The sequence below is a fragment of the Balearica regulorum genome, chromosome 1 (genome assembly GCF_011004875.1).
Source record: "Balearica regulorum gibbericeps isolate bBalReg1 chromosome 1, bBalReg1.pri, whole genome shotgun sequence".
Classification (NCBI taxonomy): domain Eukaryota; kingdom Metazoa; phylum Chordata; class Aves; order Gruiformes; family Gruidae; genus Balearica; species Balearica regulorum.
In genome coordinates, this window is record NC_046184.1 from 55,293,894 (window position 1) to 55,306,090 (window position 12,197).

The 12,197-nt window shown below is 45.9% G+C and overlaps 1 protein-coding gene across 1 annotated transcript; it reads left to right on the forward strand.

Moving 5' to 3' along the window:
- The first annotated feature begins 27 nt into the window (after positions 1-27).
- LOC142601665 (uncharacterized) lies at positions 28-9,152 on the forward strand. The gene is made up of 8 exons (XM_075751170.1): positions 28-297; positions 1,487-1,600; positions 2,075-2,137; positions 4,825-4,914; positions 5,459-5,639; positions 6,271-6,375; positions 6,804-6,884; positions 7,980-9,152. Exons 1-8 carry the CDS (start codon positions 203-205, stop codon positions 8,229-8,231), a joined length of 981 nt encoding a protein of 326 aa, XP_075607285.1. The 5' UTR covers positions 28-202; the 3' UTR covers positions 8,232-9,152.
- The last annotated feature ends 3,045 nt before the right edge of the window (positions 9,153-12,197 follow it).

The window sequence follows — 12,197 nt, forward strand, 5'->3', positions numbered from 1 at the left end:
AGAGAGGTATGACACTAGACACATGCAAAGAAACAGTGTCTTTTCCTGTCAAAAGGAAGGGCGTGTTTCTTTTTGTAGGAGGAAAGTCCTTCTGATAAGCGGAAGAAAGCTACTGACTCTTGCAATAGCGTCCTGTGCTCCTGACTGCGCCATCCCCTGTGCTGCTCTCACTTCAGCAAACATTTTCTGCTGCTGTAAAAGTATGGATACACCGGAGTTTTCTTCCTACAGCAGAACAGAGTTGTTTGGAGGACAACGTAAGGGTGCTGTTACCAGCGAGATGACTGCAGGTGGCAGGTATGTTGCACGGGGGGTCTCTCCGGCTAAACTTACCAAGTTTAACCTTAGTAGGTCTGAATATTTCTACAAAATCCCTTGCGGGGTTGTAGCAAGGGACTGCAAACATTTTCCAACTGTGAAATATTTCAGTAAAAGCTCTGTTTTCTACTTCCTGTCTGTCACAGGGACAGTTAATTTCCTCACATTCAGCTCAAGTTCAGCTCCAAAGGGTGAGGCAGATCTTAAATGTGTTTGAGGGGAAGAGAGATTGGAGAGAACAGTATAAATAGCGTAACAGAGCCTGGACTTTGCGGACTCAGTCTCTGAGCTCATCAGCTTTGCAGGGAAAGGCTGACTTAAATGCAGGTTTTATACTGGATTGTTGAGCTTAAAGAAAAAAAAAAGTGTCCTCAGTGAAAGACTGGAAATGAACTGATTTAACTGGAAAGGAATCCATCCAAGTAAATGAAACCAAAATCTGTTTCAGCAAGAGAGGAAAAGGAAGGTTCTGGAAGGGTGGGGCAGCAGACCCTTGCAGCAGCCGTGCAGACTTGGATTGGCATAAACTGATGGTGAAGTCTCATGCTTAGGCTTTCTCTGACGTTGCTTTGCTGCAACCAGGAGCTTGCTGTCTGCTTCACCTGTGTCTGAGGTGCAGGAACTCAGGTTCGGGATCCTCATTGATGTTTGGGATCCTCATTAGGAAATAGGCACAGAGCAGTTGTAGAAATGAAAATTACCTTGAGAACACATAGCTTTGTTCTTCTCTATTAAAAAGCTCCACACTCATACATTGCAAAGTTGATTTCAGCAGAACAGCCACCTGCATCTGCTGTTCCCTATGCTCTGCAGGTCTGAGTTGAGTTTGTTTTTCAGGAGTTGTCCCTGTATCCTGCCCACTTCATCCAGCCCTAATGATTGCTCAAATCCTTCATCTATTTTTTGCAAACCCTGGCCTGTGCAGTCCTCTGAACTGTACCAGGCATCATCTGGGAGAGTGCTAGCTCACTTGTGCCAAAACTGCGTCCAGGTGTGTGCTGGGCCATCGTGTGCCCTAGAGCCGGTATCCTGGCTCTGATCTATTCGCTAGTGTGCATGTAGCCATGGAGCCTCTGCTCATGGGGCTGTCTTTTATAAGGTACCTGTTTAAAGTATGCAAAATTTTTTTCCCTTCATTTTGAGAATTCCATTTTCTTTTTTTCCTCAGAAAAATATGTGACATTCCACAGCAACCATCAGCCTGTACAGACCAGAATTTACAGCTGGGGGGATCATATCATGATCTGATAGAAAGGCTGGCTAAGGTGGAACAAGAATTAAGGTGAGTCTGGTGACCAGAAATTACAGTGTTTAGCATGGCCCCTGATGATCAGCTGTAGCTGGTGTATGCTAGGACAGGTTGGACAGATTATAAAGAAGCCAGACACAAGGAGAGCTCTGAGTTAACACCAGATTTTGTCCGGACTATATGGGGAACCCAAAGCCAATTTGCAGAAGCTGTTTTATCTGTATCATATAACGTGCAGATCTTACACTTTCCGAGTATTTAGTTGCACTATTAGTACTGGCTGGTATTGTAGTATTTTATTTGCACTATTAGTATTGATTCATAAAATCACAAACCATCTACCTGGCAAAGCACAGCCTTGAGAAGTTTTGGTATCTAGATTTCTTTTTTCCCTACGGGCTGATCAGGAATTGGAGAGAGGAAGTTTAGTTTGTGTATTTTGTGTGACTTTAATGGATACTTGTGTACTGACTTATTTCTTTCTTCCCCTAATGGACTGACTGACAGGGAGAAAACAGTTTGGATTAACTCTGCTGATCTTCGATTACAAAATCTGGAGAGTTGCCAGAGGTAATACGATTCTTTATATTAAGAATATATATAAGAGGAGAAAAATCATAAATGTTTCTGCAACTGTTACAGAAACATACTCAAACCTTGGTTATCACAGCTCTGTCCTGCAGGACAGACCACATTTTAATTCTCCTGTTCGACTGCATTGTCATCACCCTGCATAGGCTGCCTCTGAAACAGTTTTGTCTTGGAGCGCAGACCAGGGTACATGACCAGGGCATGTGACAGAAAAACATGTCATGTTGTGAGATGAACTTTCATTTCCATGCAAATACTTCTCTGACTCTGTAATGGCTGCCTTAACAACAGCAGCCCTCAACAGAAAGGCATCCAGCCTAATGTGGAAAGGGGAGGTGGAAAAAGCAGCTCTGAGGATAGTTTGAGTAGATGTGCAGAGGCGGTGCTGGGTTTTTGTTGTGAAAACTACCCTTTTATGAACTAGGCAAGTGCTGAGGGAAGACATAGTGGTATGGATACATGCAAGAAGGAGGGAAATTGTTAATCAGGAGGAAAGAAAAAGAAATAATAGCCTAATGGATGGCATCCTGGGGATAAAATGCAAACACAAATCATCGTCAGTGGCCAAGGCCAGGAGTGAATAAACTTCAAATAGTATAGCTGGATGTCCATACCCTTCCTGAACAGCTTTGTGGAGAAGAGGCTTTCCTGTTGGGATTTCCATGAAGACAGACTGTGGTATTTTAGTCTCTAATCACAGCTGGAGTACCGGTGGGATCATAAAAGGTTTGCAGGTGGGCAGTCATAAATAGCTTAGTAGTGGAGAAATACTCACACTTTCTGAAACCTTGGAGCTTTTTTCTGGAGTGGCTCAAGCTTGAGACTTGCGCTGATGTAATGCAAAGGTTCCCAGACACTGGACCTAGTCTCAAATGATGACTAAGATCAGTCACTTGTGTCCCTGAGTTTGTTTGCTTAATCACAGAAGGCTCTCGGGAGTTGTAGATGCCCCCTCCCTGGAAGTGTTCAAGGCCAGGTTGGATGGGGCTTTGAGCAACCTGGTCTAGTGGAGGGTGTCCCTGCTCATGGCAGGGGGGTTGGAACTAGATGGTCTTTAAGGTTCCTTCCAACTCAAACCATTCTGTGAAATCAGTCAAGATCCAGATTACACCTCCCAAATTCAGGTCCTCATTCTTGATTTGTTCCCAGGTCTGTCTACTTAGCATAGGTTAGACAAGCTCTGAACACAACATTTCTGTGTGCAGTAATGAAGGTAATTTAACTGACAGAAGAGAAACTTGAATGAATAATTCACAAGATCAGAATAATATAAGATGGTATGGCTTACTCTGAAAGGAGAGGAAAGAAACATGGCGCAGACCCTCCTGGAGACTATGCTCAGGCACATGGAAAATAAGGAGGTGATTGGTGACAGCCAACATGGCTTCACTAAGGGCAAATCATGCCTGAGAAATTTGGTGACCTTCTATGATGGGGTTACAGCGTTGGTGGATAAGGGAAGGGCAACTGACATCATCTACCTGGACTTCTGCAAGGCATGTGACACTGTCCCACACGACATCCTTGTCTCTAAACTGGAGAGTCATGGATTCGATGGATGGACCACTCAGTGGATAAGGAATTGGCTGGATGGTTGCACTCAAAGAATTGTGGTCAACAGCTCAATGTCCAAGTGGAGAACAGTGACAAGTGGCGTTCCTCAGGGGTCGGTACTGGGAGCGGCACTGTTTAACATCTTTGTCGGCAACATGGACAGCAGGATCGAGTGCACCCTCAGCAAGTTTGCCGACGACACCAAGCTGTGTGGTGTATGTTCAACACACTGGAGGGAAGGGATGCCATCCAGAGGGACCTTGACAGGCTGGAGAGGTGGGCCCGTGTGAACCGCATGAAGTTCAACAAGGCCAAGTGCGAGGTCCTGCACGTGGGTCAGTGCAATCCCAAGCATGACCTATAGGCTGGGCGAGGAATGGATTGAAAGCAGCCCTGAGGAGAAAGACTTGGGGGTATTGATTGATGGGAAGCTCAACGTGAGCCGGCAATGCATGCTTGCAGCCCAGAAAGCCAACCGTGTCCTGGGCTGCATCAAAAGAGGTGTGACCAGCAGGTCGAGGGAGGTGATCCTGCCCCTCTGCTCTTGTGAGACCCCACCTGGAGTACTGCATCCAGCTCTGGGGGCCCCAGTACAGGAGAGACATCGAGCTGTTGGAGCGAGTCCAGAGGAGGGCCACGAAGCTGATCAGAGGGCTGGAGCACCTCTCCTATGAGGACAGGCTGAGAGAGTTGGGATTGTTCAACCTGGAGAAAAGAAGGTTCCGGGGAGATCTAGTTGCGGCCTTCCAGTACCTGAAGGGGGCCTACAGGAAAGATGGTGAGGGACTGTTTATTGGGGAGTGCAGTGATAGGATTAGAGGTAATGGCCTTAAAGCTGAAGGAGGGTCGATTTAGATTAGATGTTAGGAAGAAATTCTTCACTGTGAGGGTGGTGAGGTACTGGAACAGGTTGCCCAGAGAGGTTGTGGATGCCCCATCCCTGGAAGTGTTCAAGGCCAGGTTGGATGGGGCTTGGGGCAACGTGGTCTAGTGGAGGGTGTCCCTGCCTGCAACGGGGGGGGTTGGAACTAGATGGTCTTTAAGGTCCCTTCCAACCCAAACCATTCTGTGATTCTATGATTCTATGATCTCACAAAAGGAATCTGTTTCAGAGAACTTCTTGGAGATGTCACCCAAAAAGAACTTCAAAAGAAAGAGGACTATAAGAAGCTGAAACAGAAGAACAAAGAGCTAGAGGCAAGGTAAGGTATTTATTCAGATTTCTGACGCAATGTGTGTTTCTACACTGAAGAGCCACATACTTCCTGCTTCCTCCAGTCCTTAGGGACTGTTTCTGACCAGACAGCCTAGACATCTCCCCTGACTTTTGAGCTGCCAGTATCTTTTTGTAACTGATTTCTGGAAGATGGCTTGGATTGTTCTGGAAAGGGAGGGAGGCATACCCAGGGTAAACATGTTAATAAAAGAGATCAGCCTACAATGACATAGTCAAAATGATGTTCTTTGATCAGATTCCACCATGATCATTCAAAACTGAGCTGAGAAAGCACTATTTCCCACATGAAAGCTGCTTGCCAGCAGCAATATATATAATATATTAATATATAATATAGCTGAGAAGTGCATTGTAGAAAACATGGGCTTCATGAAATAAATTAATGATGTGCTGTAAAAATCATAGAATCATAGAATGGTGTGGGTTGGAAGGGACCTCAAAAGTTAGTTACACTTATTCATTGTTTCATCTTGTCTTAGCTAAGTTTTTTTATACCCTTCTTGCCCTAGAAACAAAGAGCTCTTGTTTAAAGCAATGAGCATCCACAAGCACTCTGAGGACATGAATGACCCTTTGCGTTTGACTGCTGTGCTGGAGATGTATGAGTTGCTCAGAGTGCGTGAATGGGAAAAACTCAGGAGCTCCTCATTGTCCAGTTTGTCGTATAAAGCTGGCAGCAGCATAATTAAGGTTTGTTCATGTCTATTTTCTCAGTCTGACTCATATCAGATCAATATGGCATAGCCTGTATGGCAGGCTTTGAGTATTAGTATTTCTGTATCAGAAAGGGTTGGGGACTAAGTTTGAGTCTCTGATTTTCCAGTTAAACAGGGCCTGCGTGATGCTGTAGAGAGCAAACTGACGGTGACCTGCTTCCTGCCCTTTCAGAAAGGCACATTCAAATCCCAGTCCCATATCCTACCCATGTTAAGCGCAAACGGGAAGACATAGTCCAGTTTCCTTATGGTTAACACTTTAAGTACTAGATGAGAGACTTCGTTCTGATGTCTGATTTACTGCTATGATGCTGGTGGGATCTGAAGGAAAATACCAAAATGGTACACCTTAAAGGACAAGACCGAGATGAGGCCATTATTAGCATTGCCTGGGATGATAAAGCCCAACAGATGCTGAAGAATGGGCTTCAGTGTGGAGACAGTTTGATGAAACTGTTTATTTCCCAGGTATTGAAGACATATTTCAATCAATTAGTGGCCCTACAATTTACTCTAATGCAGATGTGGTTTCAGCACATGCTTTCCACACTATGCCTCTCATTTCAATGTGGTTGCTGCTGTAATCAGATGTCTTTGCATTGCAGAAGGTGTTTGATGCCTGTGAGAAAGATATACAGCAGAGAACAACTAAGATATTTGAAGTTCTTGACATTACACCTTTGAATGATGCTATGACCAATAGCAAACAGGTACTTTATGTTTCTGTGTAACTGCACTGAGGCAGTGGGATAAAAGGGTGATCTGCATCTGCCATTCATTTAGAACTTAGCTTCTGCTAAGAACACTGCTCAAAATGTATCAGCAATGACAGTGGGGATAACTTACAAGCTGAGGGATGGAGGTGTGGAAAGCTGAGCTCCAGCAACCCTTCTGTGTCCCACGATACACATACATACGGTGCATGTCGGAATTGTCCGGCTTACTGAGGTGCATATAGGAGCACAGAAAGCATTTTCCAGCTGTGTATTGCTTTTATGGGACCTTCCTGCAAAGCTTGAAAGGAGTGACTTCTCCATTGCTGATTGACATGATCTGAGAAACAAAAATCCCTCATGCTCGGGGACTGCTGGCCACACCACATGCTAACAGTCTGTTTTGTGCTGTGCTTGGTTTGTAGGGGATGATGAAAGAAATAAGGAATCTCTTCAGATATTCCTATTCCAAAAACCAATCAGAGTTTTACACCAAAATTATCATGGTGAGTAAAGATACAGCCCAGGAACAGAGGTGGTGGTTCTGGCATGCCTGTGCAGCTTGGCATTAAAAAAAATGGGAGGTCTCCCTTCTGCTTGGGGTTGTTTTCCACTTGTGGTGAGGATCTTCCAGCCCATATACTCCCAAATATTCTGACAGGCATGCATAGAGATACATGTAAGCTTATAAGGGAGGTACAAAGCTGCACCAGGAGCAGTGGGGGACAGCGGGAGAGGCAAGGTGCAAAGAGCAGGGCCAGTGGTGGTGATCAGGGTCAGCCACAGACCAGTGGTCACCAACCAAACTCACAGTGACCAGGCAGGTCAAGACCAAGCTGGGAAGTCAGTCTGTGGGTCAGGGTCAGCAAGGCTGGGCATAGGCAGCCCAACATCACAGTTCAGGCAAGCACCCAGCCACCACTGAACTTGAATCAGCTCCCAGGCCAAGCGGTGGAGGGTCCGTGGGTGGAGACGAGGCTTCTCCTGAACTCCTTCTCATACCACCCTTTCTGCCAGCTGAGCTGTTTTCGCAGCAGTTTTTGTATGGCCATGCTGTATCAGAGCTGACCCTGTACACAAGCAGTCAGATCCCTGGGGAGGCAGGGGAAAGCTTGCAGAGACTGTTGGTGTGCACAGAACCCTGATACTTGCTATCCAAACGGACTATAGTCTAGGGTGGGGTTTTTTTCCCTGGGAAATCTATCTATCTATCTATCTATCTATCTATCTATCTATCTATCTATCTATTTCATATATATCATATATATACGAAGCTTCCAAAGAGCAGCTTCTTTCTTTTGCAGCTCGCTAGGCCTTTCCAAAAGCTCAGCCTTGTCAAGCTCTTTGCAGATCTCTGTTGGGTATGAGGAAATAGAAACAGTTTCTGGATGCTTGAGCAGTCCAGAAGCCAGGACTTAGTAAATAAGAGATCCTATAAAGTGACTATGGGACCCCTACCTGTCCCACTCAAATGGTACCAGCTTTGACAAATGTTCTTCAGTGCTTTGTTCATGTGGAGCAGCTGTGCAGAATGCGAGGTGATGTCTGCTCATCGACGTAACATTACAAAGCTTTGAAAACTGTTCTCATTTGATTTTCAGAAACTTGGCAGTGACCTCAAAACTCCCATGGAAAAACAGTTTGCACTGCACTGCTGCCAAGTTTATTGTTTGCTCCTTCTTCAGGACCCACCAGTTGAAGCTGTGTGGAACCTACAGGAAAGCTCAATGCAATATTTAGAGCATGTGGACAAGAAAGACTGGGAGCACTGTAGAAAACCAGTATTTCTGTGGCCCATATTGAAACAAGGGGAACAAGTCATTCTGAAAGGTGTAGTCTGGGATGAAAAGTAGCATGACTTCAGAGTCAGGCTACTCACTTGTATAATCACAAGAAGATGAAGCAACTGCTGCGTAATATGCTGTTTTTCTTTCTCCAGTGAACTGACTACTTTTCAGAGCTAGCAAGCTAGATATTCCTGGCTTGAGACCCTTAGGATAAATAATTATTTACAAACATGTATTAAAAATGGAAGATGTTTCCCTCAGCAGCATGCATACATTTTATGTAACATTGGTTCCTTGCTGTCTCTAAACAGCATTTGTGTGGAAAGAGAATCTATGTTTCTAGCCGACCTCACCTGCTCTTCACGAATGCTTATGACATTGTCAGGTAACAGTAGGGATCTCAGCCACGCTGTGGAGGCACTTGCCTGCTCAGCAACAGCATGCAGTAGGACCCAAGACTTTGCAGGATGCCTAACAGCGGTGGTATCTCTGCCCTCCCCTGCATCTACAGCAGGTGCACAAACTGCAGGCTCATGTTTTCTGCTAATGAATAAGCAGCGAGGGTGAAGATGGCCCGTTAGGAAACAGGCATCCTTCTTGGGTAAAAATGTACTTAGCTGAGAAAGAGATCAAGGCACTAAAAGACAAGGCTCACAAAGGCTACAACGGACTCACAGAAGACAGGTGTTCATAGGTATGTGTACCCAGACACAGACACTGAGGCCCACTCTTATATGCCAAAAGGCCACTCGTCTCCACACAAATGCCACCTTCCTGTTAGTACTCAGCTGCTTTCCCACGTCCGTACAATTTAACGCTCCATAGCCCTTCAGCTACATATCTGCCACAGCTCTTGATCAAAGTGCTCTAAAAATTGTATTTCACAGCATAAGGGGGATGCAGTGAGGCAAATGCATGGTTATGTGCTCGTGCAACAAAATATTCAGTGAGAATCTTGAGATTTGCCAAATAAAAAGACTGGAAATCCTGCTGTGTGCCTGCTGAGTCCTTTTCTCCAGTTCCACTTTCTAGTCCAGCAGTTTCCTTGGCTGCACAAACTCCCTGGCATTTTATCAAGGGCCCCCAGAAAGAAAGGCAAATTTCTGTGCGGATCTCTGCAAGCAAATTGCTCTGCTTGTCTCAGGAACCCAGTATTCTGTGAGCATGTTGCAGGTCACTGACAACATGAGCTGGGATCCAAGTATGTGCAAGAAAATCAGCTTTTAGAAAACCAGAGTATTCTGAGAAACTGACTGCAGAAGACCTTTACTGGAAATATTTATTAAGGCATAGAGCAAGTGAATTAAAATTACATATGCACCATATTTCTGACAACTTTCGCAAAAAGAAGGAACCACAATAGTTATGTTTTTCATACCTTGTAAGGTGTTGCAGACTAAGGTGGGCAGTGCATTAACACTTCATCTTGTCCAGGCTTTAGAAGTTAAATGACAGGGAAGTTGTCCAGTACCAGCAAGTAGGAGCTTCAGCGGGACCCTCAGCCAAATGCCATGTGGTTATATAGGTGTAACAGTATATATGGCAAGCTGCCATGCTCTATTTGATACCTGCTTAGAAATTTTGTTAGCCTAATTTTTAAGACCCTGTGGCTCCTTGAGTCAGTCTGATCCTGCTCTGTGGATCACTTTTATCTCTGAAGCTCATCGCTTCTGCAGCTTCTCATGTATGGTCCTTTCCTTTGATTTTTCTTTCCTTAACATCGTTTTTGCTGGCTTTAGGCTAAAACACTCAAGCTACAAAGCTTTATATTTCAAAGGCTGATTTAAAAGCCTTCAGAAGGCTACAAGCACTGCTGCAGCCTTTCTAGCAGTCTTCACACACTCTTCCTAGCCTCTTTTAACAGCAGGAACAGACTTTTTGCGCTGTCTGTACAGCACCTAGCAGAATCCAGCAGAATTGGGCTCTGAGGTACTGCCGAAGCATCTTTTCCCTGTTACATATGCTCAGCTGATTTCAAAGGAGCAACAATTTCCACCTCCCTGCAAAAGGTTCCATTTGGCCTAGAGTGCAGTAGCCCAGAAACAGTGAATGGGCTGCCTCCTTCCTGCACAGCTACAGGATTTGTAACCGCTCACAACAGACCAGGTACTTCATCTGTTAGCAGAAAAAGTTCCACTGACTGCCACAAAGCATGTCTGTGTGTGAAATTTCCCTATTGCCAGACTCTCACATAGAATCATAAAATCACAGAATGGTTTAGGTTGGAAGGGACCTTAAAGACCATCTAGTTCCAACCCCCCCCGTTGCAGGCAGGGACACCCTCCACTAGACCACGTTGCCCCAAGCCCCATCCAACCTGGCCTTGAACACTTCCAGGGAGGGGGCATCCACAACCTCTCTGGGCAACCTCTTCCAGTACCTCACCACCCTCACAGTGAAGAATTTCTTCCTAACATCTAATCTAAATCGACCCTCCTTCAGCTTTAAGGCCATTACCTCTAATCCTATCACTGCACTCCCCAATAAACAGTCCCTCACCATCTTTCCTGTAGGCCCCCTTCAGGTACTGGAAGGCCGCAACTAGATCTCCCCGGAACCTTCTTTTCTCCAGGTTGAACAATCCCAACTCTCTCAGCCTGTCCTCATAGGAGAGGTGCTCCAGCCCTCTGATCAGCTTCGTGGCCCTCCTCTGGACTCGCTCCAACAGCTCGATGTCTCTCCTGTACTGGGGCCCCCAGAGCTGGATGCAGTACTCCAGGTGGGGTCTCACAAGAGCAGAGGGGCAGGATCACCTCCCTCGACCTGCTGGTCACACCTCTTTTGATGCAGGCCAGGACACGGTTGGCTTTCTGGGCTGCAAGCATGCATTGCCGGCTCACGTTGAGCTTCCCATCAATCAATACCCCCAAGTCTTTCTCCTCAGGGCTGCTTTCAATCCATTCCTCGCCCAGCCTATAGGTCATGCTTGGGATTGCACTGACCCACGTGCAGGACCTCGCACTTGGCCTTGTTGAACTTCATGCGGTTCACACGGGCCCACCTCTCCAGCCTGTCAAGGTCCCTCTGGATGGCATCCCTTCCCTCCAGTGTGTTGAACATATACCACACAGCTTGGTGTCGTCGGCAAACTTGCTGAGGGTGCACTCGATCCTGCTGTCCATGTTGCCGACAAAGATGTTAAACAGTGCCGCTCCCAGTACCGACCCCTGAGGAACGCCACTTGTCACTGTTCTCCACTTGGACATTGAGCTGTTGACCACAATTCTTTGAGTGCAACCATCCAGCCAATTCCTTATCCACTGAGTGGTCCATCCATCGAATCCATGACTCTCCAGTTTAGAGACAAGGATGTCATGCGGAAGACAAGGATTTGACATATCTCCTGGTGCAAAGGACAACATCTAGCCCGTGATTCAACACAACCTCTTTTCCCAGTTCTTGACATTTGAGGGTGAGATTTCACCCATGGTTAAACATCCAGTACACTGGTGTGGTGAATTAGGCCACACATTTGGTGTGGGTTGCATTCCTTAAACTACTCCTACCAGCAGAGAGATATGTGGGATTTGAATATCAAATGTCCCAGCTAAGTCTAAGCACTTTGGAGCAACCAACAAAACACCATTGTTCTAGAAGGGTCACCAGGGGCAGGAATAATGCTGTCCTGAGATAGCCTGAAGCCTCAGAACAAGAATGTCCCTGAAGAACAGGTTGAGTCGAACAGATACATCCTGCCTTCCTCCATGTTGTACAGGATGCAATCATGAAATAACCCGGAGCTGTCTTCCCTGCCTTCTTTGGCTCTATACCATCATTAAGAGATTTGGAGAAATGCTACTGCTGAAATGTTGTTCTCCCATAGCTTCTTCCACCCTGTACTTCCTGGGGACAAGTAGACTCTTCCATGGCCTGAGAAGTGTATTGTATTTCCCACTACCTCCTCCCCTCCCTTTTCATCAGTCAACACAACCGTGCAAGAGCACTCCCCTCACTTGGTCTCATTTGCTATCTCAACCAAGCTGAGAGAGTTCTGACCTAGACTTTGGTCAAATCTCAGTGGTGGAGACCCTG